This window comes from Micromys minutus (genome assembly GCF_963924665.1).
Source record: "Micromys minutus genome assembly, chromosome: 1".
Taxonomy (NCBI): Eukaryota; Metazoa; Chordata; class Mammalia; order Rodentia; family Muridae; genus Micromys; species Micromys minutus.
Genome location: NC_137969.1, coordinates 229,067,400 through 229,091,366, shown reverse-complemented (window position 1 = coordinate 229,091,366; position 23,967 = coordinate 229,067,400). Strand labels below are relative to the sequence as shown.

At 38.1% G+C, this 23,967-nt stretch overlaps 1 protein-coding gene across 4 annotated transcripts in view; it reads right to left on the bottom strand.

The window, feature by feature from the left end:
* Positions 1-3,333: 3,333 nt before the first annotated feature.
* The window catches only part of YLPM1 (YLP motif containing 1), a 69,506-nt gene continuing 48,872 nt past the window's right edge, over positions 3,334-23,967 (bottom strand). For 3 of the 4 annotated variants that reach the window (XM_080918904.1, XM_080918905.1, XM_080918906.1), the window contains 9 exons: positions 23,805-23,924; positions 23,269-23,445; positions 23,109-23,192; positions 22,781-22,864; positions 15,595-15,675; positions 12,580-12,631; positions 7,698-7,828; positions 3,979-4,159; positions 3,334-3,679 (listed from right to left, as the gene is read on the bottom strand). In XM_080918904.1, the coding sequence (XP_080775030.1) occupies positions 4,013-4,159; positions 7,698-7,828; positions 12,580-12,631; positions 15,595-15,675; positions 22,781-22,864; positions 23,109-23,192; positions 23,269-23,445; positions 23,805-23,924 (876 nt within the window). In that variant the 3' untranslated portion in view covers positions 3,334-3,679; positions 3,979-4,012. Of the gene's footprint in view, positions 3,680-3,978; positions 4,160-7,697; positions 7,829-12,579; positions 12,632-15,594; positions 15,676-22,780; positions 22,865-23,108; positions 23,193-23,268; positions 23,446-23,804; positions 23,925-23,967 lie in introns of those variants that run through there. The other variant, XR_013975077.1, reaches the window with a different exon arrangement.

The window sequence follows — 23,967 nt, the reverse complement described above, 5'->3', positions numbered from 1 at the left end:
AAGGAATTCCAGGGGCGACTCTCAAACCAGCAAACGATGAGTCATGTAGAACATCTGTATCATATGCTCAATGCCACAAAAAATAGTGACATAGTTGAAACCATTTCTAAAAGTTTTCGGAAAATACCCTTTATAATAAGATGTTAACTTTGGAAAACTAAAGGGAGATAACAGAAGTATTTTATGTATGACTTGAATGGCCGCTAAACCTCACTCTTAAAAGGAATACAAAGTAGTTCACAAAGACCACTGACAAAGTAAATACTTAGCCAACTTGCACATTTTTCTTACAAAGCACAAGACTAACTTTTAACATTGGCTACAGGTGCAGCGGGAAGCTGAGGGGGCAGATGGCAGCGACTTTAAGGACATTACTGACCATTTCTGATTTTATACTGCATGAGCGTGAGAGACACTCACAAGCACCATGGGTTTGGGTTTTTTTCATGTTATGCTGTGTTCATGCCTATGGTCTGCTGATTCCATTCTGTCATTACTCCAGCTTTGCTCTGGAGCCTCTTAAGCCTCCATGTTGGCCCTGAGGATGGGACACCAGCTTCCTACAAATGCTTTGAAATGATCGCTCTCCCACCTCCTCATATCCTGCACTGTTTCCTACCACTCAGCTCAATCTATAGCAGCTGACGATATACCATGGCAGAACCATCTTTAGGACATGTGAGAATAAGTTAAGTGATTTATTACTCATTTGCTTTTTGTTTTTCAAGACAATGTTTCTCTTCGTTGACCAAGCTGTCCACAGGGATCTATCTACTTGCCTCTGCCTGGGATTAAAGGCCTGTATCACCACTGCCCAGCATTACTGATTTTTATCTTTTACTTTGTGGCTGGTCCTATGATAGCAGCAGAGTTTATTATCCCAATTTAATCCTCAGAATAACTCTGAGGGATATTTTACTATGATCCATATTAGGTAAATAGATGTTCATAATTGCATTTTCATCTCTACAGGTAAAACTGATATTCAGAAAGGTAAGAGTCACTTGAGGTCACATAGGTTCTGAGAGAGGAACAGTTTGTATGACTATCAATACAATCTATTAATACAAAACGAGAATTCATTCTCTTTCTGTGGCTTGCCTTAACACTTCAATTAAAATTCTAAACTCTATCCAGTCTATTTCTATCTGAGAACTTGTTGCTTTTATAATCTTGGCAATTAAGCCCCTAGACGCCAATTAGCAAATATCTGCACCTTGCAGTTACCAGGATAAAACATTCAACACAAACTCCAAGTAGCTCCAAACCAAAGAAACACAAGTGGAAAACCATTAGTTCAATTTAAAATGTACAGTCAAGACTCTGGATAGGGTGGTATCTACTTTGACTTGCTCTTTCTGCCATAAGAGAAATAAATCCAGCCAGATAAAAGAAACCACAACTAATATAATTTAAATAAAAACGCAAAAGAACACTCAATTGCTTTCTGAAATAATAATAAAAAAGACAACATTAATAAAGCTGCAAATACTAGCAAATACAGATTCTGGGTTTGGTACTATAACTTAGAAGATCTCACTACAATGTTTACCCAACCCAAATTTTCCCAAGATACCACTGGACTTTCTATTCTCTTGGTCTTGGTGACAATAAAAATGGGGTTTTTTTTTTAACAGTTTCCTACTGGCCTAGCAGAATCAAGTATTAAGTGGTTATCTTTCTTACTGCTTCCTGGTTCCTTTTTCCTGGTTCCGTCTCCTCTGTAGATGGAGGTTATTTGCTATACCCATTTCTGAAAGCAGGCAACTCTTTCTTCATCCCTGCGGTTCTTCTACTTTCTGAGAATTGGCGCAGGTCATGGCTGACGCTGCTGAGACCTGAGATTCATGGGTAACCACCACTAATCTTGAGTGTTTCAAATACTACAGAAAGGTTAAAGGTAACTGAGAAACAAAGAGGCCTTCCTTCTGTCTCAAGCAGGAAAACAACTTTGTAAGTCCTACTTTAGTGAAAAAAGACATGGGGGAGCTCTAATAATAAGCGTTAAGTAAGTCTTTGTACAAACAATTTGATTTCGCTATCTTGCCATGTAACATTTTCAATATAATAAAGGTAGGTAGCTGAAGTGGATCAGTATGCAGAAATATATTACAGGCCTTAGCCACCAAAATAGCTAATTAAACATTACAAACAGTGAAAATCATTTAATGAAGCAAATTATACATTCAATATTAACCTGTTAATGCACCTAGTCTTTTAGGCTTAAACATTCAGAATTTCAGAGAAAAGTACAGGAAGAAATTGGGGTTTCCATTAGTGCCTACAGTCTGAAAAGGCCATTACTGAACCCAAAGTGACACTCCTGAACTGTTAAGAAATAGTAGCTCCAAGCACACACAGTATTTAATGTAGGTTGAAAAACTCTAACACAATGACACAAAACTAAAGCCATGATACAATGCTGAGGTCTTCTCTTGACATGTTCCCAAGCTGTTAAGCTGGCTTACCACCAAGACCTGGTGTGTGAGGAAAACAGTTCACCTCTATCTTCAGGAGAGAGAATGACTTTTCATCTGAAGACTGATGAAAGTACCTCCTTTCTGTATTTAAGGAGAATGCTATCTGGGCATAAGCTCTGTTCTGGGTTCTGAGTAGGATTATCTCCCCAGGAGATGAAAGTCTATGCAGAAGGCAATCTGGCAAGAGCCTGAAAAGCTGGCAGGCTCAAAGGCTGCTTGCCAGAGGGCTGTGGATTTTTCATACTCCTTCACCATGATCTTGACTTAGAAAGCAACAACTCAAGTTCAGAGTAAGGCAACAATTTGAGTTCTATAGAACGTATTAGTTCTGTTCACCTGTATTCAAAACCAGCTAAGGGGGGAAGGGGGACAATCAAACATAAAGTAGCACAATGAGAAAAAAAAGAGGAAGGAAGAATACAGAGGTTAACACCTTATTTCCCCCTCCTAAAAGAAAAACAAAAAACAAACAACAACAACAACAACAACAACAACAACAACAACAAAAAAAAAAAGAGAGAGAGAGAGAGAGAGACATGCCCCAGGGAACTAATGGATATTTAGACTTGATCTCTGTTAAATTTCTGAAAAAGAAATTTATCTATAAAGCAAAGTTGAATGTTTTAGTTATCATGGAACACTTTGAAATCATTGAGTTTTTACAATGTGCTACCAAACAACTGTGCTAATATTCAACAGTAAAGAGGTTTGGGGGTGTTCATCAAGCAGGACATACTGCACTTAATCAACAATAAAAATAAATTTGAGAAAATAAGAGAAAAGGGCCCATGCTGCACAGCCTATGAAATCTCATTGGCTTTATAGTCAAAGTTTATTGTTTTTAATCCAAGTACAATCAGCTACTAGTTACATACAGTAAAAAAACAAAAACAGCCACAAAGCAATGATGATAGTCTGTGACAGTGTACAGTGGAGGCAATGTTCTGCTGGAACCCTCCTGTGGATCCACACCTGACTTCAGCACTTAAGCTAACCTTCCCTCCCCAAATTAGTTAAAAAAAATATTAATAAAGTCTTGCTTGGATAGAGCAAGATTCTAAAATTTCTTGGGGATACTGGAGAACTTTTAAAAATAAAAGTGGTAAAACAAACAAAATTGAAACATGGAGACACAAGAAGCTTCCTGACAAAGAAGCTTCATGAGGGTCTTAGCTTCAGGTCACCTCAAATCGAACCACCTGGAAAGAAAAGAAAACAGGGTCACTCCAGGAAAGGGTGCACAGAAGATTTAGCAGACTTCAGCATCTATCCTAGCATGACTCCATCTTTCCTGAGAACAAAGAACCCAAGCTTTTCTTAAGTCTTACAAGTTTACAAATAGCTGCTTTCTTTTCTAATATTCTGAATTGCAAATGTTAGTACTAGCACATACTTACTTGATTAGAACTAGAAAAATCATGTTTAGTAAAGCATGCTGTCCTCAGTACCTTTGAAGTAACCACACGACAGGCTATTTTTTATGGCTGGGTGCCCTTACCTCAGACGAATATGACTCCATTCAAAACTAAGACTCATATATATTTGGTCCGATTGAGGGCTCTTTCAGCCAGGTGACCACTTTCATCTGTGATCTTCTCCCAATCAGTCTGTCCGACCACAAAACCTATGGCCCTTTTCCTATCTGCATCCTTCTTTTCTTCTAGGTCTGCCCATCTCACCTAAAGAGAAAAAAAAGCATTAGACTGGGTTGTTTGAGGGAGGGAACCTCAAAGGTAATCTCTTTGGATAATTTGTTATTATTATTTGGGTAGATTAACAGACTTAAAACTACAAGTCAAAAAACTGTTTCTGGGGCTGGAAGGACGGCTCAGTGGTTAAGAGCACCATCTATTTTTCCAGAGGTCCTGAGTTCAATTCCCAGCAACCACATGGTGGCTCGCAACTATCTGTAATGGGATCTGGTGTGTCTGAAGACAGTTACAGTATATTGATAATACAAAATAAATAAATCTTTTAAAAAACGTTTCTTTCTCTGCCATAGTGACCTTAAAATATAGTCAAGACTCTTACCTGTTTTAAACTTTCCCATAATTATAAGACAAAACCTACCACTAAAGGTCTCTTGACATCAGCTCCTTGGTATCTCTGGCCAAAGGCATTTTATAATATGAGTAAAACATTTGTTTCTAGTTCTCATTTTATAGCTCTGAGCCCTGTTCAGTTAGTGTCAGTCCAGAGATCCTTCCCCACTTTATCCTTTGCGATCAACCATTGCTTTCCTAGGCCTGTCTGGTGCTTGACATACCTACTTTTGAATTTCCATATTATATGACTATGTTCCTGTAAATAGCAACCTATACTATATATACTTGAACTTTGATCAAGGGCAACTTTATTTCTGTACAATAACCCTTGTTTCAAATTTAATTAGAACCCCCCCCCCACAAAACAACAACAAAACCAAAAAACAAACAAACAAACAAACAAACAAAAAAGAACAAAAAACAAAACCCAAAAAACCCCAGGGAGCTAGTAGTGCTATTTTCATTCATAAACTACAGAGAACACTGCTTCAAATGTTATTATAAGGTTTCAACTGAAGATATTTGGGTTCAGGAGTATTTACTATTGGTTCCTTTAAAAGATGGACTTATAGTTAAAATACATGCACTATGAGTAATTCATAAATGCTCTTGGCTCCTCTTAGAATTAATAATACACATTTATTGAACTATTGCTAGTGTTAAGAGTGAAAAAGGATGGATGGGCTGAAATCCAGTGACCACTGAATAAAGAAAAAAAATTAATTATGCTCACGGTAAATTTAAATGCCCAGTGAATCCTCAACAGTTAAATATACTAAGTAATTGTATTCAGCTATTTAACTCTGACACTGAGATCTTATAGAAAAAGAGATTTATTTTCTATACTGTGTATGAGTGATTTGCCTGTATGTACAACCCATGCGTGCAGTGTCCCTTGCCACAAGATGACATCAGATTCCCTAGAACTGGAATTAAGACAGTTGTAAGTCACTATACTGATATTAGGAACCAAACCTTAAATCTAAAGTTTAGACTCTGGAACGGAAAGTGCATTTTTAGTTATTATTATTTTAAAAGAAAACACTTATTGAGTGGTCACTGAGATGCTATGCTGGCTAGTTTGCTGTTGTTTTGTCAACTTGACAGAACTAGAGTCATTTGGAAAGAGGAAACTTGGACTGAGAAAATGAACCCTACCAGATTGGTCTATGGGCAAGTCTGTGAAGCCTTTTCTTGATTATGATTGATGTGGGTAAAGCCAGACCCCCAGACCATATGGGAGTGATGTTACCTTGGGCAGGTGATCCTGAGTCGTGTACAAAAGCAGACTGAGCATGGGGAACCAGGAAGCAGACCCCTCTATAATTCCTACTTTACTTCCTGTCTCCATGTTTCTACCCTGACTTCAGTCAGTGGAGCGTGAGCTGAGAGCACTCTAGGAGCAGAGTCCCTGCCCTATCCTCAAGTTAATTTTCTTTAAGGTATTCTATTCTAGCAATAGAAACTCTAACTAAGACAAGGTGCCTGCCACAAAGCCTAATAAATCACCTGCACACATGCAACACATGCTGTGGCACATGTGAAAAAAGATACAACACCGAATCAGCATGAATTATTTATGATTTTTAAAAATTGCTGGGTGTGGTGTCCCAAGGGCTCTAGATGTCCTAGAGTTCCAGGACAGTCAGGACTACGCAGAGAAACTATGTCTAGAAAATTCAAAATGTCCAAGTTCCTTCTAATTTTCCTACAGGTACTTTTGAGTTTTAAATCATGTCATTTTTTTGTTGGGGAGGGTCACTTTAACTATAAGAAATAGATAAGTAAATTAAAAACTTGATCAGCACTCAAAAGGTTTGAGTACATGTTTCATTCATTGCCATTTAAATATTTCTAAAAAACGTAGAACTTCTTGAAGAGGAATCACTTTCTAACCCTTTCAAGTTGCATTAAATGCTGCCTCTTGAGACTGCCCTTTCTAGTTTATGTGTGAAAAATGTAAGTGCTCAAACTCTGCCTAACATCACCAGCATAAATTACATTTTAAAGCCAAGTCACTTAGGTAATCTGACCAACTCTAAAGAATCACTTTTTGAAGATAGTCATGGTAATTTCAAACTATTCCCTGTCATCAGAACTGAACCTCAAGCCACTTCCCAAGCAGTTCCACTCCTACTGTTCAACCTGTTGTGTTCTGTGATACTGTGTCTTATTCTGCAGCCCAGGCTGGCCTCAAGTCATGGACAATCTTCCTGCCTTAATCCAAGGCGCTAAGATGGCAGGGTGAATCACCACACCTGGCTTGAGCCAATTTTATGTCACCTGGCCTTTTGTTAAAGTCCTCAGGTGTGTTTAAGGCCATTACTGGGATTTCCCTTCCCCATCTCCTCAAACTAAATAGATAAGAGTGGGTTTACAGGCTGGAGACATGGCTCAGCAGTTAAGAGTAGTTAAGACTGTTCTTTCAAAGGTCCTGAGTTCAATTCCCAGCAACCACATGGTGGCTCACAACCATCTGCAATGGGATCAGATGCCCTCTTCTGGTGTGTTTGAAGACAGCTACAGTGTACTCAAATAAAATAAATCTTAACTTAAAAAAAAAAAAAAGTGGGTTTACGATTTATTTTCAGTATTTGAACTTTTTGATTCCCATACAAAGCTAACCTGGAACTCACTATATAGATTATTAGGCTAGCCTTGAACTCAGAAATTTCCCTGCTTCTGCTTTTTTAGTGATGGATTACATGATGCCAGCATACCACATTCGTCTGCAGTATAGCAATGAGCTTTAAAATATAGATTCTTTGAAATAATACCCACCATAAAAATAATCTACTAACATTTTATATTCTCTCATACTAAAGTATTATATTCAAGCACCAAGGAAATTAATTTTAAAGAAATACAGAGGGCCTAGAGAGATGACTCAGATATAGGTGAAATGATGTTCCTTCTGGCCTCTGCAGGGACCAGGCATGCACATGTTACATACAACACAGATGTAGGTTAACAATCATACCAATAACATAAAAATAAGTAAGCTCTTAAGAATCGACTCCTCTGTGTTGAACAGTAGGTATGTCTGTAACTGTAGCACTTTTTGTTTTACTAGGAGCTACAGACTAAACTTGGGTCCTTATATTTGCACAACAAACCTTTTACAGACAGTCATTTCTCCATCCCCAACGTTTTAATGACCAAAGCCTCCTACCCTCTTCTTCCCAGGCTCAGAAGCACGAGTTTCGTAGTCATCAGGGAGCTGAAGGTAGTCCTCCATTCTGCTGGCAATCGCCTCCCAGTCTCGTTTCCTTTTAGTACCAGTCCTCAAGCCATCCAACTTGTCTGAGGGACAAACACAGGGCCACAGCATTAAAAGTGTGCGCATTTGCTTTGGAATTTGGAAACACAAAAGACAAGGAGGGCTGGAGTGTTTCCAGAGGGCACATCCACATTTCTCAGTGCAGCATCATTTTAAGATTCAAGCCATCTTCTTGGCTAAGAAAACATCAGACTGTATGCGATTCCCACCATCTGTTTGTGTTTGTATTGGTAGTCATTATATTTATATTTTGACGATATTGGTAATAAATATAGACAAGGCAAGAAAAGGTCCTGTCTCCTAGGTTCCCACCCTCAGGAAAAAAAAAAAATCACACTTCAGCTATTATGCTATGAGAGGGAAAAACAGGTCTCTTTAAAAACAATTATTGCCTTTTTCTTTAGCACAGTGTTAATCCCATTCAGTTGATCTACAATGATGTGTGATGTATGAAAATCGGACAGCAGCAAGATAGTTAAAGATCATGTTTAAAGATGTGTTTAATTATGATTTTGCCTAAGAGCGCCCATGAGTTAATGAGTAAGACAACTATGGCGCCATAGAGTCTAACGTAAGTCCTGATGACCACTTTGTGCTTTGACTACATTGTGAACACTGTTGACTTACCATGCTAAAAGCTGGTAAGTCAGCCCAAGTAACCAGATCTGGTATTTCTTTCTGAATCATAAAATTGAAAGAAGTTGGCCTCCTAATAGCTCACTATTATCAAATAAGCAGCACATTCAGAAATTACGAATTATAAGATTAGGTGTCTTAAATAATACACAGTGAGAATGTGTTGTCTTTTTTTTATTGGTTAATACTGATTCTGAATACAGATGTGGAATATTATGAGTTATACACATTTGAGTTTCAATAAAGCACTTGCACCCCCTGAAGTTATCTGAACACACTATTGTTAAAGTAGGCTGATAAAGGAAAGCCTAACTGTTTCAGACACACACCAAACCTTCAGCTCCATAAAGGATAAGGAATGTCTGTGGTAGAAATGTTTAGCACCAAGTTGGAGAGAATTCTACATGGAACATGCAATGGAAGCAGTGGCGGGGGGGGGGGGGGGGGGGGAGGGGAGTTATGCTTTCAAATATACAAACTCCACACACAACTAACTACATAATCTTTAAAAAGCCATAAAGATTTTGTATAATTGGCAGTTTTAAATTCCCATACCCTTCCCTCACAAAAGCAATTATCACTGGAAAATCAGTAATGTAAATGACAACAGTTTATAAAATTCAAGAAAATTGTATCATCTTGTTTCAATAAAATTTCCTCTGATGGGTTCCACAGAACCAATCTTCTACCTCTTCTGTTGATTAGATGCTGCACTAAATGACTCTAATGACAGGTCACATTGTACAGGATCCCTGACTACATAGGGACATAAAACATGGTATCAGAAAACCCATGACACCCCATAAGCAATAAAGCTGACCTTAGTTCAACAATGAACAGTGTTATGAAAAAGAGTAAGAAGCTCCAGTCCACTCATTAAGTAAGTAACTTTAAGGATTCCCAAACTCAGTACAATCGACTTTTTGTGAACACTCTGAAGGGAAGGTTTCACATTTCAATTCTAGCAACAAAGCACGGCCAGGCAGAAATATGGAAAGGCAGGGTGAACACTGCAATAGTATTTTCCCGTACTCTAGGGAATGCAAGAGGCACAGACCAGGTATTAGGTGTTTGCACCTCAAAGCCCCAGAGCGGCATTTCTAGTCAAAGCATTCTTAATTTGAGATTGTATTGTGCAATCATGTTTCAAGTTTCATTTGAGTATGAAAAGGCTCAACACCTCGTCCAACAAATACCAGAATCCCAAACATTCAAGATGGTATAAAGTAAGGGAAGAGGCATCTGGGTGTTGGTTACAGAAGAAAAGACTGGTGTCCAATCCATTCACACATTAGAGGCCTGGATCACAAAAGATGAAGTTTTAAAGAGAATGAAGTTTTTGATTCAACTTGGTCACAGAATTTACCACATCTTTAAAACACTGCATATTACTACAGCACAACAGGAAAATTCCATAAATACATCTATTATTTTCTAAATGTAAATGGTATTTGAAAATTTTTCCAAGTGAACATACAAGAGTTATGTGTCTACACGGCTGACAATCGCATCTCAACTGTGAAAGATGATCTCATCTATCTGATGAGAAGAAGGCTAGGATACAACTCAGAAGTGATGACAAGAGCAGAACACTTGTTGAGACACCTGTTAGGATGGTAACAGTTGCGAATACTCTAGGTTTTACAGGTGTGAGAAACTGAACTCACATTACTGAACTGAAGTAGCTTCATTATTAAATCCCAGCAGATATGGGTAGAACCCAACTTGTACATCACCATGTCTATCTTCCAGTTAGGAAAGAGCAGTTGGGTGTAACCAACACTGGTCAGGCAGCTGTCAATCACACTGTAGTACCATGCTAGATACAGCTCAGGCCAGTTCTGAACTGTTTTGATATTGATGCTGCATCCAATTTAACAGACACAGGCTAACCTGTATATTAAGCACAAGCCAAGATTCTGCAAAGAATCTGACAATCTGCTTAAAAGAGCATAGAAGTATTTTCTTACTGTAAGACTCGTCCATAATCAGAACTCTTCACCTAAGCTCAATTATGCCACACAGGTAAAGCTGAAGTGTGTTCCCACCTCAGCATAATTACATTGCTAAAAGAAATTTAAGAATGCTGGCAGATTACTCAGGGAAGTAATCTCTACCTAGTAACCAAACACTCAATTTGATATGAAAGGCAACACAAATTAGGCTAATTCTCAGATGATCCTCATGAGTTAGGAGAGAATTTTCAACTGGCCCAATCTCAAAGTAAACACTTTGATAAATCTTATAGTCAAATTTTCCTTCTTCCAAGGCTGGATGGATTAGCTCTCAAGACAATCCAGCAGAGCCAGATGCCAGATCATTTTAAAAAACATTATCACTCTTTGAAGAACTAATTAAAACTTCCCCTTTCTAGATTTATCACCAGACCATGAGTGCCGTTACTGAAAGGATTTATGACAAATTCATTTCTGCAATTTACTGTTTAATATCTTCAGAGCTGACAGACTGGGTAAGACACATTTCTGAGAAATAAATAAAGACAATCATATTTCCCAGAAACCAATACAAATATTAATAACATTTTTCTTGAACAGTTATCATGGCTATATTCCATTTTCTTTTCTCCTCTAAAACTAGAAAGGAAAATAGAAAGTGGAATGGCATATTTTTTTAAACAAAGCACAATCCCAAATCTCATATAACACAGAGCCTTGGAAGAATATTTGTTAAAATATGTACCATTCTGACAATCCCTTATTTTTATAAGTGTTCTTTGCCACAAAAGCTAACCAATAAAGCACTAATAGAAACAAATAATCTCATAGTCTCTCGGGATACTTTAAAAGTACAGAACTTCAAACAGGGCTAACCTAATTCAAAACAAGCAAAACTAAAACACCATCCTTTTTTTAAAAGTAGCTATTTTAAAAGTTGTAGCTATTATTTTCTTAAAAACTTAAGTGCATTTAAACAAATAAGTGGCTATGGTATGTGAAAAGAGACAGATGACTATTATTAAGATTTCTTTCAAGAAAGACTCATAGATAAATATGTCAATAAACCACAAATAATTTTCATTTGACACAAGTTAAAACTTTTTTAGACTTTATAGCAAACACACCTATATTCCTATAATACAAGGATAGTAGAGTTTTTGAACTTTTTAATATACCAATTAGACAAAACCAACTACATAAGTGCTTGGGCATAATACAAGACAAGACCCATGCAAGTACGCACACAATGTATCCACTTTGATATAAAACACAAAACCTAAGCAGCAAGACTGCTGTGTAGCCAGACTAACTCTGCAAATTGAGAATATTTAGACAGACAGTTTCTTAGTTTTGGAGTAACAGTACACCAGGAAGAGAAACAGGAGAGTCACCATTCCTAATTAGCAAGGCCTTCAGAATCAGAAGGCCTGGCATCCTTCCTCAAATTTTTATTGACGCATCTTAGTTGACATGTTAAATTAGTCTAAGTGAAGTAAAAAAATTAAAGCAACAACAAAACCCCCACTACCTTACAAATATCACACTAAAATACTGAAGGAATCCATTTAATACAATTTTTTTAACTTGACTAAATCAAGCAACTCAAAAGTTTAATTTAAACAATTATTTAAAAAGGTTTACCTTGTAACAGCATTAAAGATAGTCTGAAGGAAAATTTAAATGGAGTCGCCTTAAATATTCAAATTATGTATTTATTTCCCTTAATACAGTAACTCAAATTTATTACCCAAGATATTTTCTTTTTAGTTACTTTTAAAACCCAAATATTTACTAAAATTATTACTAAAGTACGCACAAACTCAACTGTCAGTTACAGATACATTTTTCTTTAAAAAAAATGTTAGGGACAGATTTTTAATTAATACTAAAAAAATGAATGTTAGAAGTGACAGTATGTTATTATGCTTATCAAATATTTCTAATTACCCTAAAAACGTCCAATGATACCAAAAGCATTTTTTTGTAGAAAATATTCTTTTTAATCATTCACAGATATAGGTAGTTAAGGCAAAAGCTGGTGAAATGATTGAAGGGTGTGGGCTGGCCAAAATCTTGCTTTAAGCAGAAGTTTCCGGCCCTTTACTCCTCGTGCAGTGAAAAGCTCTATGACCATTACCATCAGGTACCACATATAAAAACAGGAAAAAGGAAATACCCACCTAGCTTTGCCTCAGAAGTGTCCATCTCCCATTTGCTTTTCGGAATGTAACCCTAAATCGTACACAGAGAGAAGCTCGAAGGGTTAGAAAGAGACACATACATGCATAACACGTTTGAATTGGAAAAGCATTAAAACTGGGACTGGATTCAGTTTCCGCTCACTAGTTATAACTATATCCATATGGAAAACACAACTTTATTATCCTTGAAGAAAGTAAGTGACCAAATCCACCAAACTTCCCTACGAACTGCAGTTTTTGGTCAGGGTAGGATCATGAAGGAGGTTTGAGGTAAGTACAGTTGAGGACTCACAACTGTACCCTCAACAGCAGATGGACAACAAGTATGGTAAGAATATACAGTTACTGAGGTAGGATCAATATCATTCTGAAGATTTATAAACTAGCGAGGTACTTTCAAAGTACAACTGCTCTTCTCAAATAACTGAAGCCATGATCTCCAAAAGTGCCCTTCAAGTCAGTCGCTCGATATTTCAGTGTCACCCTAAGTACTTGAAAAGAAAGACTGGCCCAACTACTATAGTATGAAGCTCACACTCACTGAAAATGACTCAATTCATGTACCAGTTAGAGCATACCAAGGCTAATTTTATTGAATCAACTTCAGAGCAGTTCTGTTTCACCAGATGAAAATTAAGACATTTCTGATACCTTGTAATATTATATTTTCCTATTATGTAATAAAACCAGAAATTACCAAGGGCAATTTACAGTTTACATAAGATAACTGAGTAACTTATTTTAAACAAACTCCCCAAACATTTTCCAATGTCCCAGGGTGTCTATAACTATGTAGTAATCCCTTCTGTTTATTCTCCTAGCCAGCTTATTCCATGTCATTTATTATAATTATCCCTTTCCTTTATTTGGACTGTATTTTCAAATAGATCCTATTATACAGAAACATTAATATTAGGACCTAGTAAACCAGACCAATTGACTGAAGGTTTTTTGTTTGTTTGTTTTTCAAATGAGTCCTCTTCTCTACTGTGGAGAATGTTCAAGGTCATAGAAGAGACCAACACCCAGCCAAGTTAGAAAACATGCTGGAGACAGTGTAACAATTTCTACAGTAGAGTTTTCTTGAGCACTCTAACTCCAGGAAACCTTTAGGCTTATACATTGCTAGTCTTTATGCCAGAACTAGGACTTAGTAGGTAATATTTCAGATTATAAATTATATCATAGTTTCCAAAAACACTTTAGATCAAACCAAGAAAAAGCTCTGCTAAAGCGATGGTGCCTATAAATACTGGGAAAACTTGTACAAGTGTGACCTAAAACCACCTGAAAACCATAAGCATCACTGAAATTATGTATTTATGATTCCAAATCATGTGTACTAGGTTAGCAGAAGCACTAAAGGCTGGAATGTATCTTACCAATGATCCCCAAGGATTCTTTTACCCAAGAAAAGCTTGGATTTCATCCAGTACAGAACTGAAGATGCAGTTTACTGAGGATTCTATTAAATTGTTTGAAATGACAGGAAACCTGAAACTTGTTCACATCACCTTGGTTAATATTCTCCAGGAATCTTTTACCCCTGGGATAAGTTCCAAGAGTAAAAGAGCTGGGTTCTGCCATGTGATTCGGTTAAAGAAGCTTTAGATTGAAGTAAACAGAACTCATTACCCCTGCTGGAACCATCTTATTCATTCTTAAAACACTACAATCCTTCTGCTTGTTAAAGTAGCAGGCCACTCGGAAATAAATAGTCTAGCAGATTAGAATTTTAAGGCTTCCTTAACAGTTCTCTGATGTAAAGCTAGAGTGTTGCAACATGCTTCCCTTTAAAAGGTAACTGTAATTTAATTAAAAACTCCAAGTTGACTATATTTGAGCAAGTGAGATAAAAATGCCACAAAAGATGGATGGAGCTGCCAAAGCACTGTGGAAGTCTCCTGCACAGGCTACAAGTAGCAAGTGAGGTTGTTAGCTGTTAAGAACAGCTTGGACCTTGGACCTTTATGTAAATTTCCCCTCATAGTTTAGATCATGTATGTCAAAATGCAACATGGTAGAAAAATAAGACTATTAAAAAACATACTGAGACTCAATTATCATTACCTTTAAAGCTTAGTTTTTAATCCACATTTTAAGACATCTAGGAATGTAGAGGTCGACATCAATGCTGTATAAACACAGTTTCTATTACGAACCTTCTATGTCACACACGGCTTTAAAGAGACCACCCCTTATAGACTACATTTTAGAGAATAGGAATCAGGGATCTCGGTTTGTACATTTTCATTAAGAGAAGCAAGAAGAAGCAATTTTAGCCAAGAGCTGAAATGGCAAATAAATCAAGTAATACTGTGGGTTTAATCTATGTACCTTATTAGCCAACATTGAAACATCGGTAATTTTATAGGTTTCACTTCTTAAGTGACAGAATAAGGGAAATATCTCCACAGAGGTGTAACCAAAGCACTTACAGGAGGTACACAGAACTTTAAACTCCCCTCAGGTTTCTCATCAGCCTGGGTAAAAACCCATTGCCTACAGTCATTTTTGCCATCATTTAACAAGAGAAAACAAGAACAAGTCCAGCAGCCAGTGACAGCCCTTTGTCTCTTCATTCAGTAAGTTCTTCTGCCTCAAGGTAACAGAACTCAATTTTGAGATCTTACAGCAAAGAGACAAGAGTATGCATATGTTGGGTAGGCTATACCACATACCTGCTGGAATGGAAAAACGTCCTCTCATATGTAATTGACTTTCTTGGAAAGTATACTCCCCTTCAACCACCCACAGCTAGATGAGTACAAAGATGAGTTTCTTATTACTCTTAAATTTTCCCTAACACCGCAGAATTTTTCTTGGATTAGGAAAAAATAAAAAGAATACATACTCTCCACAAGGATGGTTATGGAAACTTTTACTGTAAAGAGTGTGTATAAACACTACTAATCAAACTACAGATCTGAATATAAACACGCCTTAAGAATAACAAAGAGACACTCTGCTCAAAGTGGTTGGTCTGTCTCCTACCAGTTCGCTTTCCTCTTCTTCTGCATCTTTCTTTTCTTCCTTCTGGTCTTCAATGTTTGCATCAAAATCTTCCATCTCTACCTACAATATGGCAATAATCATTTTAAAAATAGGATTGCATTAGCTTTTAAGCAATGTTGACTCACTAGGATCTGGAATGAGCACAAGACAGCAGGGACTCTCCTGTCACATCCCACATGAATTCTAACACTCCCAACTTTCAAGTGGGACTAAAAGACCACAGAACAATACTTCTACAATTTTCCCTGCGTTTTTCATCTTTATCTTTGTAAAGTTAAGTAAAATCTTTTACTCCAAGTAGATGGGTTTTTAATACTTAAGAGATTAAAGTCTTTTAAAAACTTTTAATAAGTATTTTTCTAATCAAATTTCAAAATACAAGAAAAAGAGGTAGGGATGCATCAACAAATATAAGAAATGATAGCAAGCAATGGTGTGGTAGAGGCTGGCCCACAATGATTTCAATACAAATGGGAGCACATGGATGTGAGAAGTATTTACTAAGTAAAAGAATAGCAGAACACAGTGATGAGAGCCATCAAGAGCTGGTTTAAGAGCAGACTGATGTTTCCAACATGGTGTATCTACTAAAGAAACAGAGAGCCCCTTAAGAGTAGCAAGTGTGCTACACTAACATGGTGTTTCAGGGACTTCAGAAAATAATTTTAAAAGGAATTTAAAGCACTCCATTCAAAATGATTAACCTTCCCCCACCCCCTCAACAGGATCTGGCTATGTAGATGTGATTGTCCTCAAACTCGGAGGACATCCCAAGTGCTAGGATAAAAGGTGACGTGAAAATTTGTTACTTTTAAGGTACACAAGCCAGTCTTTACAAGGTATATAAAAGGCAATCTAGGAAACTAGGATGGATATGAAACTGGCAAATCTATAATCTCAAAAATAGGTTCTTTACATGTGTGAGTAAAACGTGAGCTAAGGATAAAGCCCTAAGTAACTTTTTTTAAGGCCTAGAAAGCACAAGTCAGAAAAGGAGATTGTCCTGAGATGATCTAGTGATCTCTGGAAAGCAGAAGAATGTGGACTCATGAAAGCCAAGGAAAAAGATGTGTTTTAGGAAGGTGGCATGACTGATCATATGGGGCTATGAATTCTGAGAAACAGGACAAGTGTCTGCTGCTGAGTCAGAGTCACACTCAGGAAGGACAGCACCATTCATAGAATGAGGTCAAAGACAAGAGAAGCACACAAGTAACTGAAATATAAAAGTCACTCAACTTTCAGGATATGTTCTTCCACCAAACTAATAACTACTATGCAAGTTACCAGTGATTGAAAATGTGTTGGGAACAAGAAATTAATAGACATGTATAGATCACTTACTACAAATTGAAAAAAAAAAAAAAAGTAGAAAAACCCAACAGATCTGACCAGTGTGCCAAGGTTTAGACCAATGCCTACATCACAATGAAGTAACTTGTCATCTCAAATGCACCAGGGGAGTGGGCACATGTTTACATTCACACAGACATGAGTGAAGTGAGCAAATGAATGATTAGACATGTAAAAGTAAACGAAACCTTAGCAGTAATGTTACATGAATTCTGTGTTCTCAGTTCACATTTGGTTCACATCATTTGTTTACTTTTACATGTCCATTCATTCATTCACTTACATCTGTGTGAATGTACACACATGCCCACTGCCCTCATGCATAGCAGGTCAGAGAACAATCTGTAGTTCTTTCCCCTCAATGTCATTACCCAATTAGCCATCTCCTCAGACCTTCTGCTATTTAACTTAAACCTAAACTAGTGGAATTAAGTGTGCGTGTGCCTTATTTTCAGAGTCAAAGTTTCTCAATGAACCCGGAACTTACCAATTTGGTTAGACTAGTTAGCCAGTAAGCCACAGGAGCTCTCTAATACCCCCTCCAAAGTGTTGGAATTACACGCAAGGGTCAATGCACCCAGTTTTTATATGAGGTTGGGAATCAAAACTCACAGTGAGCAATTTACTGAACGAGCCATTTTTTCTATCATAAAAGTGCTACTGAGGCTGGGCATGGTGATGCATGCCTTCTCTGTGAATTTAAGGCCAGCTTGATCTACAAATGAGTTCCAAGACAGACTGGGCACACAACGCTTCATCCCATTGCCACCAAAAAGAGGTGTTATAGAGTACATCATCAGGGCAGGAGATAAACATAGACTATTTTTAATTGAATTCAAGTGTCATTCCTGGCTCTGCTCTCCCACTCATCATCAGCAGGAAATGGGGCAGATCCTTTGAGGAGATTGAAGCAGGAATGGTCAGGAGTGTGTGTTCGCATTCACAAACCTTTGTGGGTAAGTGGGTGATAGAGAGGGTGGGTGTACATCCTTACTCAGGGCCAGTGTGCTGGGGACACATCATTTGCATAAGAAGAAATTCCAGATTCCAGGTGCTTATTGGATATGACCTTATAAGAAAGAAAATTTAACCCGGCTGCAGACTATGTGACCTCTGATGGGGCAAAGTTGGGGGCCAGGACTACATGCCTGAGACATGCAGGCCCGGGGCAGTAGGGGAGTGGTCCTACTCCTGCCGATCTCAGAAGAGATTCCCGGGGTTTGGACACGCCTCCACCCCACTCTTGCTCCGGACCAGCTCCTCCTGGTTCCATGGCACCCCAGCCCCACATCTCCCCTTTTTGTTTTATAAAGAGGTGGTATCATCAGATATTGGTGTCATCATTTTTGTTTGTTGGGAGGTTCTGGTACTGGACCAGACTGAAATAGTCTTGGTGATGTTTTTTATATGTCGCTGTAGAAATTGAATAAGGCAGGGGGCTAGGACAAGGAGGGTCCCAATAGCTAGGATGGGCTCTTGGGGGAAGGAACCAAGCAATTAAAAGTAACTTTCCTCCCCCAGTACAACACAAGTCCCTCGTTTTCTCCCCCGCTGGGATCGGGGCCGGGGTTTGGGGTGGCGTCTCCTCCGTCTCCTCCTTCCCTGACCCGGCAATGAGGTGCAGGCCATCTTCTTGGTTGGTGGGGTGATATCAGACATTTCTGGCTGGGACTCAGATAGGCCTTCATTGGTCCTTTTGTTCTGAAAACACACAAACTTTTAAAGGTAACATTGTAGGGACATCTCTGCATTAATACATGTATGGATGTGCAGTGTGCACAAATCAGCTAATGATGATTCTCTGCTATATTTGAGCAGGTGAAAGGCTCTATCAGTCAGTTTAGACTGAATAAACAAACTGTAATATAAGTCTTCATCCATATGAGGTATGATGGGTCCATGCCATATGAGAAGATGACATGTAATCATAAGCAGCCAGGAAGGTTCATTGGTTTCTGCAGAGACATTCAGATCTCAGCCAGTCTTGTGTGCTGCTCCCATGGAGGGAGCCAGCAATGGTGTCACCTGTCTTGTTGGTTTTTTGAATCTCTTTTTTTCATGTCCGAAGTCAAGATTTTTAGGAGGTCTTCCTGGTTAAATCTAATCTTAATTAACTTTGAAGGAATCCACAGCTTTTTGCTTCGTGTTGAGACAAGAGCAAAACCTCTTCCCCAATGCACACACTTCCATTCTGAGATCCATACATCCTTAATGTACATAGGATGATTTAATGCAGCTGTCCTTTCTAAAATTCAGTGTCTTTTTTTTTTTTTCAGCAGCTGTGCTATCTGTCTCATTGACATTTTTAAAATTTAAAGTCAATAAAGCATTATTTAATCTATCTTTGGGAGACCTTACACCCTTCCTCCTTTTTGGTTTATGACCATTTCTTTTAAAGTTTGGTCAGATCTTTCCACAAATTGCTTGACGTGTAGTCCTGTAGTATTATTCAAACTGTAAAATGAAACACATCCATCTACCAAATTTTATTTCTTTGGGTAACTTCAGGGTTATTTTTGGTAGGTAATGAAGCTTGATTATGAATAACAAAGTTAATTTTTTTGAATCATTGAAAGTAAAGTTTAGCTTTTTTTTTTTTTTTTAGGCAAAAACAACTCTTTCTGCATGTTAGAGTCAGTGACTATATTAAGAAATTCTGGAACAGCTAATAGAACCTTGAAAATTGCATATAGCCCTGAATTTTGGACTGAAGCCTATGGGCCTCAAATTACTTATATTTCCTGACTTATAAGTCATAAATTCCTGATTTATTGGCATCTGTGAAAAAAGTTGGAGCTTTAGAAATTGGTGTTCCTCTCACTAAAGAAGAATACAGTTAGTTTTTTTTTTTTTATTTTATGTATATGAGTACACTGTAGCTGTCTTCAGACACACCAGAAAAGGGCATCAGATCTTATTACAGATGGTGAGCCACCATGTGGTTGCTGGGATTTGAACTCAGGACCTCTGGAAGAGCAGACAGTGCTCTTAACCACTGAGCCATCTCTCCAGCTCCAGTTAGTTCTTTATACAAACTGAAGTTGTTTGCTTTTGGAATATTTGTTGTTAATTTCTTCAAAAAACTTATTGCAAGCCCTTTGCTAGTCTTTACTGATTATCCATAATTAGGCAATCTCATATGAGTCTATTTTTATAAATAAAGTCCAATTCTTTTTAAAAATTTTTATCTATTAGATTCTACTAGCTACCTAATTCAATGAATGAAAAAGAAATTTAGCTGTAACGCAAAACATTGGTTTTCCCATTGTGTTTTTTAATAAATTTGAATGTTCTCCACCCCAAATTTTATTTATTGTATGAATGCTCTGCCGCATATACATCCACATACCACACACCAGAAGAGGGCATCAGATCCCATTACAGGTGGTTGTGAGCCACCATGTGGTTGGTGGGATTTGAACTCATGATCTCTGGAAGAGCAGTCAGTGCTCTTAATCTCTGAGTCATCTCACCAGTCCCTCTATTCTTTTTTTTTATAATTAATTTAGAAACCTTTTTTTTACATAGGGTTTTAATTTTTTACTATTTACGTGCTACAAACATCCATTCTAAGATATATTTTTCTCTCTGTGTAATCCCTGTGGGAGAATGAGTAGAAGGCAGAATAACTAAAATACCATCCAACTTGGGATCCAAGTGATCTACATGTGCCTCCTTCATGTAATGTCTCCACCAGAGCCAACTTTCTTTCAGCCTCAGCCGATGATGTTCTTGTAAGGTTTAAAATAAATTACTTAGCTCGAGTAGTTAATCCAACAGTGGTCCGTAGCTAGTTAGTATCTCCCAGCAATTTTTGAAAGTCACCAAGAATTTGTAAACAATCTCTTTTGATCTGTACCTTCTGTGGTAAGGTTCCTCCATAGACCTATCTTATATCCTGAATAATCAACAGAACTCCCTCCCTATATTTCTTTAGGAACAATCTAAAATCTCCAACAATGAAATATTTCTTTTCATTTCAAACATTTTCATTAAGGTATCTACATCTGAATCATCCAGTAAGAATCACCCATATAATGAATGACTAATACCATGGGAAATTTAAACAGTTTTGGCTTAGTACTTTATGCCTTGAATGTGTTTGGTTTTATACTAGTAAGTTTAGTTCACTGTTTTTTCTCCCATGGAGGAACCATTGACGCTATTAATAAACAAACAAACAAAAAACATTTCCTATAAAGGGAACTTTAATGCTGAGTTATTCCCAATATTAGGGAAAAACCAAAAAACATTCCAACAAAAATAAACAGGTAGATTCTGTCCAATCATCTTGGAGGATTTATCCCAGCGTTGCCAATGGTCCTGGCAGATTTTTCCCAGTTTCTCCTGAGCCTTACACCCCTCCTTCATCCTTCATCTCCTCCCCTGTACCACCGCCTCTGCCGCCCCCTCCCCTCCCCTCCAGGGTTGGCAGGGGTGGACTGGCAGGGGTCGGCTGACAGGGGTAGGGTCTTGAGAGCCGCATTCTGTCCCAGGCTTGAAGGGAACACAGAGGTGCACCTGATGCTTATGTCCTGATGGCTGGGCCGCCCTCTTGGGCTCCCGTGGAGAAAATTCCCTCTTTAAAGTGGCGATCTGACTTTGGAGAAGGGGTCCAGCCCGGGTGGGTGGACATTAACCAGAGTTGCCTGGATCTCCAGATCCATGGCAGAAGTCCCGAAGGTCAGGTCGCAGAGCTGCTTGGGTGGTGAGGGAGGGGCAGATTGGGTTGGGCCAAAGTGAAGTACCAAAACTGAGGAGGCAATTGGTTTTGTTTTGTTTTGTTTTTTGAATCTCCTAGTTTCTCTTGACAGAAAGTTTTGAAATGCTGAGGTCAGAGAGAAACTTCATGGGAAGCTTCACAGGGGATTCCCCAAAGGCCCAGATGTGAGCCTTTATGCAAATTTCAGAGAAACTGTTGACTGACCTAATGGCATTAAACTAGTCAATGTGTAACCAAGTCTTTGTTTTTTCAAGGAGAAAAAAAAGATAAAGGGTTACAGCTGACACCCAAATGGGTGGTCAGGGTTCAGACAGAGGGCTGGAGGCCTTCGGCTCACACCAAGCAGTAGTCTTGGCTAGAGAGTATCAATCACCATGTACCTGTGTCTGATCTCTCAGGAAAGTGGAAATTGAAAGAGAGAAGGAAGAAACAGACTGCTAGCCCTCAAAAGAGAGATCAGATGGGGCAGATTCATGTACCTTCTGGAGGGAATCAGCCCCACACTCAAGGACTGAATTAAGAGGTGGCTGGGGGTATGACCTGGAGAAAGGGATAGTTAAGTATATAAAAACACACAAAAATCTATTTTAAAGTGTCATATTAATGTTAACTTTTTTTTTCCTTTTTGTTTTTTAAGACAGGTCTATGAGCCCTGGCTGTCCTAGAACTCATTTTGTAGACCAGACTGGCCTTGAACTCACACAGATCTGCCAGCCTCAGGGGATTAAAGGTGTGTACCATCAGCCTGGCTAATGCTTACTTTTTAAAATTTTATAATTTACTGGATTTATTAGAGAATGTCCTTGTTCATAGAAGAGAGCCACCAACAACATATTTTGCAATGATGGGTTATGAAGTTTTTCAACTCAACTCTCATATGATTGTACAGTAATGATATGAAATAATGTTACTTAGTATTTATAAAGTATAAAGAAAAACGTGGGAAAATATTAACAACTGAATTGGTTTAGATGATTAAAAGGTGTGTGTGTGCTCGTGTAACTTTTCTGGAAATTTTAATTTTTTAAAGTAAAAAAAGCGAAGAATGTGTTGCATATCTGCACTGCACTGAGACAGAGGCACACTTACTTCTTCAATTGCAGCATCTTGTAGCAGGGAACGGATGTCTAGACGCATCATGTGACGAGGTGCAGCTTCCCAATGTTCAGCCATCTATTGAGATATTCAGGACAATTTAAATCAGACAACTACTCCAATAAAGACCAAGGAAAGCATCAAGCGAAATACAATTAATGCTATAACTTTAACACATGAGTTTCAAGAAGAGCTAAGCATCCCTTTCACTTATAACACACAAACAAGAACATTTACTAAAGCAGGCAGAAAAGACTCTGAGCTAAGTAAGACTCAAGACTGCACTGCTAATGTTCTCCAGCACACGTGCTTGAAAAATCACCTTATTTATGTCTTTAAGCTTTCTTCCATGAATATTTCTCTTGCCACAAGTCTGATTATCGGCACTCATTTCAGCCAAATACACCTAAATGAAAATGTATAAGAATTAGGCCAAGAAATAAAAAACCCACACTAAAAGTGCTTCAAAGGTAAGACTATACCTCAAAACCCTTGGTTTTTGCTGCACTCCAAAACTGGTCAAAATGTCTAACTCTGTCATTGATGGCATCCAGAATAATGAAAGGGAAAAAGCCGTCATCTAGAGTCTTTTTGAAAGTTTTGAACATGCTGGTGCGGTAAATCTCCTCCATGTCAGCTTCATATTCATATTCCATTACCTGAGATCCCACAGAGAGAGGAGGTTAGCAGGCATAAGGAATCAAACTTGGCCTGGCTAACTGAAACAAGATGACTCTGCACTCTTCCTCCTAAGCACCAAAGTTTGTCAAAAAACTCCCAGTGCAAGCCAGGCATGGTGGTGTACAACTTGAATCTGGGCGGATGAGGCAGGCAGATCTTGTGAGTTCAAAGCCAACTTGGTCTACAAGTTTCTGGTCAGCCAGGGCTACATTAAGTAATGCCGTGCCTCAGAAACAAACAAACAAACCCTGCCCGAACAGATGAACAAACCATTTCCCACATCTCCCTGAACATCTTTCTTAACATCCCACTGAGAGGTTTGGGAGGAACCACATACCTTCTTTTTCACTTTCTTTCCAGAATCTGGATCTTTTTCTTCTTTTTCTACTTCGGTAATGAAATAATCATCGAGACTTAAAACCCTAGGTGCGGGTCCTCCAAATTCTACTTCCTTATCCTAAGAATACAACAATCAAGAAAGTCTTTTTTAAAAAATTATG